This window comes from Carassius carassius, chromosome 50 (assembly GCF_963082965.1).
Source record: "Carassius carassius chromosome 50, fCarCar2.1, whole genome shotgun sequence".
NCBI classification, from domain to species: Eukaryota; Metazoa; Chordata; class Actinopteri; order Cypriniformes; family Cyprinidae; genus Carassius; species Carassius carassius.
Window position 1 is genome coordinate 9,121,454 of NC_081804.1, and position 5,891 is coordinate 9,127,344.

At 41.3% G+C, this 5,891-nt stretch overlaps 1 protein-coding gene across 1 annotated transcript; it reads right to left on the minus strand.

The window, feature by feature from the left end:
* Nucleotides 1-712: 712 nt before the first annotated feature.
* On the minus strand, nucleotides 713-3,994 carry dusp6 (dual specificity phosphatase 6). The gene is made up of 3 exons (XM_059546774.1): nucleotides 3,120-3,994; nucleotides 2,359-2,793; nucleotides 713-1,750 (listed from the first exon to the last, which is right to left on the minus strand). Exons 1-3 carry the CDS (start codon nucleotides 3,517-3,519, stop codon nucleotides 1,437-1,439), a joined length of 1,149 nt encoding a protein of 382 aa, XP_059402757.1. The 5' UTR covers nucleotides 3,520-3,994; the 3' UTR covers nucleotides 713-1,436.
* Nucleotides 3,995-5,891: the final 1,897 nt, after the last annotated feature.

The following is a 5,891-nucleotide window of genomic DNA, read 5'->3' on the forward strand; positions in this document are numbered from 1 at the left end:
ATCCGTTCTAAATTAAAGGTTAATCTAGTCTTTGAGTCAGTGGTTAGCAGTAAATTTTATCAACTAAACACCATGTTAAATAGTTTCTGTGAAGGACTAATGAAATGTGTTCTAGCAAAGATATGATTTTTTTCTAATGCATTTGCATTTTGAAGTTAGTTTGAATTCTTATTTTCAAGTGAGGCTAAGAAAACAGAGAGACATTGATAGATTTGAATAGACAAAATAGCAATTTATTAATAACTTATCATTTCTTTACATTCGTAAAATTGGGAGGAGTGGTTTTGTAAAACAGCCCCTCTCCCCAACCAGGCCTTTGCTTTGAAGGGCAACAAAACCCTCATGAAAACCATCACTTTTCTCACAAAAAAAAACTGCATGTCACAGAACTTCCCTGAACTGGAGACACACAACGTTCTCCCAGCTTTGTCAAAACAGACCTCAAATCCTTGCACACAAAAAAAAAATCAGCGTTACTTGATTCAACCCTATGATGTCACAGAAAAATTACAAAAAACGAGTAGTATAAAGGCTTATGGGTCCTAAATGGGCATGCATCTGAAACCCAACTGAATAGCATTCGAGGAATGCCTCGTACATTTACAAGTTTGGACGATTCTTCTTAACGTGCAGGCTCGTATGGTTGGGTCCATTAAAAAAGTACTGGTGAAAAGAAACAGCTTATGGGAACTGCTCTGAAAGGTTCAAAGGTTCAATCAATCCATAAAGCAAAACTGGAAATATATTATACATATACACATTGCAAAAACCGGTTCAAATTTTTGGCATTTAACTCGTCGATAAAGATAATATTGAGCGATATTCAGTTTGTTTACATAAAAAGGATGAAAAAGAAAAGAAAAATCTACAGCCGTTCCTTTAAAACAGCTATATTCTAACTACTGCAAGGCTTACCAACATCTTAATATACACATGTATAAATGTTTTAAAAATTTCTCCACACAAATAAGTTGGAGTACAGTACACTCTGCCATCATTACCGAAGGGGAGTATCGTCCCAAAAACAGGCAAGTCTTCATTGAAGACAAAAAGAGCACACCTAAAAAAATGTTAAGGTGCAAGTGCTAAACAAAACAAATGGAGTATTTGTAATTGTTCAGTTCCAGTCAAGTCTCTTTGGCACACCAGCCCCAATATATCAAATGTTCTTTCCATTTTCGACAGTCTTTTCCATGCTTGAATATGTATATATATGGATATTTATATAAAACGAACTACTTTAAAGAGTCTTGGAGATATAGAGTCACATGATCTCTCTCCGTTAAACAGCATCGTAGAAGCTCTGGGCAACCGCATGCCCCATCAGTGGCTACTCTGGTCGGCTGTCGTCTCAAGCCAACATCAATAACGTCAGGAACCCCTCGACAGGTGTCGAAACAAAGAAATGCACGGTCAATTCAGGTCAGAGCAGGACCTCACGTGGACTCGAGAGGGTCCAACTGGAAAACGTTGTGATTGGTCGGAGTGGTGAAGTACAACGGTTGGGTCGGAGCTGCTACTCGGTTGTCGCACGGGCTCTTGAGTCCCAAAGTACGCTCAAAGTCCAAAAGTTGGCCCATGAAGTTAAAATTGGGCGAGATGTTAGACTTCTTCATCTTGACTATGTCGTACGCATCGTTCATGGACAGGTTGAGCTTCTGCATGAGGTACGCCACCGTTACTGTGACGGAACGGCTAATACCGGCCAGGCAGTGAACGAGAACACCACATTTCTGTCCACGGGCCTCATCTGAGGAGGGAAAAAAGACAAGATGGTTAGTTAACTAACTTATGAATATTCAATTGTACATAAGCTTGGTTGTCAGAATTCATTACGGTCCCAGCATTGACAAAAGGGGCCTCATTCAGCAGGATTTCTAGTGCATGACTGAAGGCTGAGAGAAAACAACTCGCCCATTTTCTCAGGGAATGTGACGTTGAAATGGGCTATTAAGGTTAATCAAATGATCCTTCCGCTTGCCAGGTTACTTGACAATGGTAGCATTTGGCCGTGTAAATGTAGAAGTCATGGCAGCGCCCTGTCAATGCTAACAGGATGTCAACACTGCCCTGTAAATGGTCCACATTGTGTGGAAAAACATTGCTCTGTCCTAGATTACTTTCAATGCTGCTCGCTTCCTTCCTGTTGAGCTCAAATTACAGCCTCCCCCCTCCGTCTCTCGTTTCATCATAAGCCTTTGTGTCACAATTGCACAACCATGGGTTATGTTTCTATGCAAACAATAAAAAACGGGTGCCATCCGTTTGGTTTCAAAACACTGAAAGAGCCAGTAGTTTTAATCAAAACTGGGACTGAATGAAAAGCAAATTAAAGCAACAAAAAATGTTTTTACTTACCAATAAAGCTGATGGCTTCTGGGAAAAACTGAGAGAGATTCTGGCTCCAGTGATCGGAGATGGGAATCTGCTTGTACTTAAACTCCCCGGCGTTCTCGAACATGTTAGGAAGATTAGGGGTCACGTTCAAGATGTACTTGATGCCAAACTCCTCTAGTATATCGAGGTTTGTGGAGTCCTTCGCGCAGCCCAGATACAGATGCGGCAGGATCTCCACAGGGAACGAGGGCTGGGGGTTGGAAAGAGGGCTGCCGTCCGAGTCGGTGGCGCTGCTTGGGTCACGGTCGATGTCTGACTCGATGTCCGAGGAGTCAGAGCTGATTCGAAGCCCTCCGAGTCCCAGAACCTGGGAGGTCGGTGAACTGCTGCTGGAGGAACCGTCGAGGTTCGTCTCACACATAGTGGGGAATTCAGCTTGAAATTTGCTGAAGCCACCTGTGAAGTTAGAAATGCATTTAAAATGTATTTCTTAAAATGAATCATATATTTGTATTGGAGTACTAATTTTTTTATTACAAGTAATGACTATCAGATTTTTTTGCTGCACAACTCTACATTCATTACACACTAGTACTCTTTGTTTACTAGTAACTAGGCCACTTGATATTATTTTCCATATGACTGGCACTATTTTTAATTCTATAAGGATCCCATTCAAAGAAAATCCAAATATAACTGCAACTAGTAGAATACGATTTTACCTGTATGAACCACAAAAATACACCAAGTAAAATAACAAAACACGGTGACAGTGAACGTACCCTCAAGATAGAAAGCCTTGTAGCCCTCGTCCTTCATTCTCCTCAGCAGTAAACCCAAAACGGAGCCGCCGTCGATGTTTTCATTCCACTCTCGGCTGTACTCGTCGTACAACACGATAGTGTCCGTCTTGCACCTCCGCGCGAACCTTTCCCTGTCTTCCCCGTTGGAAAGCAGAGACTTGATGGGCAGGTTGCCCTTCTTGAGTCGCCGGAGCATGAGGCTCGGGATGGCCACGTTAATGGCCGTTTCGACGTGCGACGATTCGTAGAGCCCTTGCGCTCGGCAGTCCATAACGAGCAAGCAGTCCCTGCGCGTCTCCAGCTGCTCCTTCATCCACTCTACCGTCTTGCTTATGGCCATGACCGAATCGAACTGCACGGGTTTGAACTTATCAAGCATTAGTGAAATACGGTGCGGTACCGGGAGATCTTAAACTGCGGAGAAGACGCGCTGTTGCAAGAGGCCGTGGACGTCTCAAGCCCGGAGCATTGAGATTCTCAAGTCAAAGTCTCTTCTGCACCGTCGAGATGGTTAAAATCCTCGCGTTTTGCCTCGAGAGTCAAGTGCAGACTCGCTCTACTCATTCATGCAACTGCGTGTATTTATCAATGACTCACACTAGCCAGTGAGTGCGCGAGCCACTGACGTTGTCTTCTTGTTATATAACGTCTCTTCTCTCGCCGTCGATTTTCACACGACTCGATCTAGATTTCCAGTCGAATTATCGATCGCAGACGTGTCGCGCAAGCACAACGCCTCGTAGTTTAATTTCCCTTCGATGTCTATCCCGGAGAAAGCAACGCTGCGTCTTCCGCTGCTCTAGTCCTAGATGCGTTCTATGTCACTGCGAGCTACTGAATGGATACAAGCGCCAGGCGTTTCAATGGATACATTATGTCGGTCAGCCAATCAGGAGGCGCTGAGCAAGCGTCGCCGAGGAAACGGGGCCGGATGGAACGGACTATGCTGATGAATTGTTAATAAGTTTGTCATTCACAAAAACGGAAAGGAATTTCCGCCCCGGATCAGCGAAGTGCAAACAAACAGTAGAGAGGGGCACCGCACGGGAAGGAAGGAGTGCAAGTGTATTTGATGAGGGGTCTATATACCTCATGCTCAGGTTACACACTTGAACTCCGTTTAGCTGCATTTCAGTTTCGCCCGGCTGCGGTTTGTGACTCGGTTTGTACGCCGCTGGCTGCCGACGGTTAACACAAATAAGTTGCAAACGTTTCCATTTAATTATGAAAACGTTATTTCTGAATGTTCCCTGGGCTTTCAAAACGTTAATAGTTTTAAAAACTTTTTATTTTTTATTATTTTTTATTATTATTATTCAAACATTTATAGAGCATTTTATTTAACAATTTGGCCATAGGCTACACTGTAAATAATTTACATGTCATATTACATTATTGGTATGATTGTTTTATAAACACACATGCACATACGCACACAAATCGTCGAAAATATCAACACATACAAAAAATAGGCCTACTAACTATTTTCAATAACTAAACAAACAAATTCAAGTAGCCTAGTCATCTGCAATCAATTGCATAAAATGTAAACAAAACAGCCTAATGTTCATAACTGATAAAAGCATAGTAATATAACTGTTTTATTGTAGTGTTTTCCCCTTCCTTACAAGCTACTGTTTGTATGGAATATGATTAGATCTCACATCTGGCATATTCTTCGCTGATTATTCCTCTGATCGATCGCTCAATCCGAATCAATGAAGGTGGGAAGTGCGCCAAACGATCGCCTAATAAACATAAATAGAGCCATCAAAAGAGTTTAACACCAGATGCGGATTGTGAGTTTCAGTCATTTCCTACACTGAAGCTCATGTCATCTTGTGAGTCGAGAAAAGCGTGTGTGCAAGCTTTGAAAAAAGATCACTCACAGATCCTTCAACAGCTGCACCGGGTTCCTGCGCCTACATTAAACCAGATGTCTTTGATAATATTTTTTACATGCCATTACCCACAATTTTATAATTGCTATCGGTTTCAGTAGAACAAGGTTAATTTGAATTGCATGCTGACAAACTAAAGCCTCGGTGTTCGTTTAAAAGGTCAGGATAGGTCTCTGGTGCTAGGCACAGAAGCTCGAAAACAAGCGGTCGAATGTTATTTAACGTGTTCAATTTGCATAAAGCAGGCGAGTTTAGAGAGACAGAGAACAAAATATAAATGTGCTCAGTCGTGTTTACAGGCACGGCCTATGGTGTTGCTATAAATGAACCTTTGGAATTGAATACAGCTATTAATACAATAATGCTAATGTGTTGAGAATAAATGTAGTAGGCCAGATTAGGTTGAGCTGATTAACATGTTGTCAGACATCCTGTCTCCTGTATCATTTGGCAGTCAGTTGTTCTTTAATTGTCCATCAAGGTTCTCTGTCATTATTCACATGCACAGTGGTCACACAGGCCATTATGCTGTAGCTTGTGGAGATCCTTCTGGGAAGGCTGAATCATATTCTCATTGTAATCCACTTTGGCTACTGCATCTGGATGAGCTTTTGTCTTCAGAGACATGTTCCCTCCACTTTCCAAAATCTGAAATCTTATAAACCACTGATTCTTCCTTGTCAGTATATATATATATATATATATATATATATATTATACAATTATACAATATAATATACAATTATATTAATAAAATAAATAAAACACATATTATAATAACACGATGATGATTAATAATAATAATAATAATAATAATGATATCCATAGTACACAAAAACGAAATGGCTGC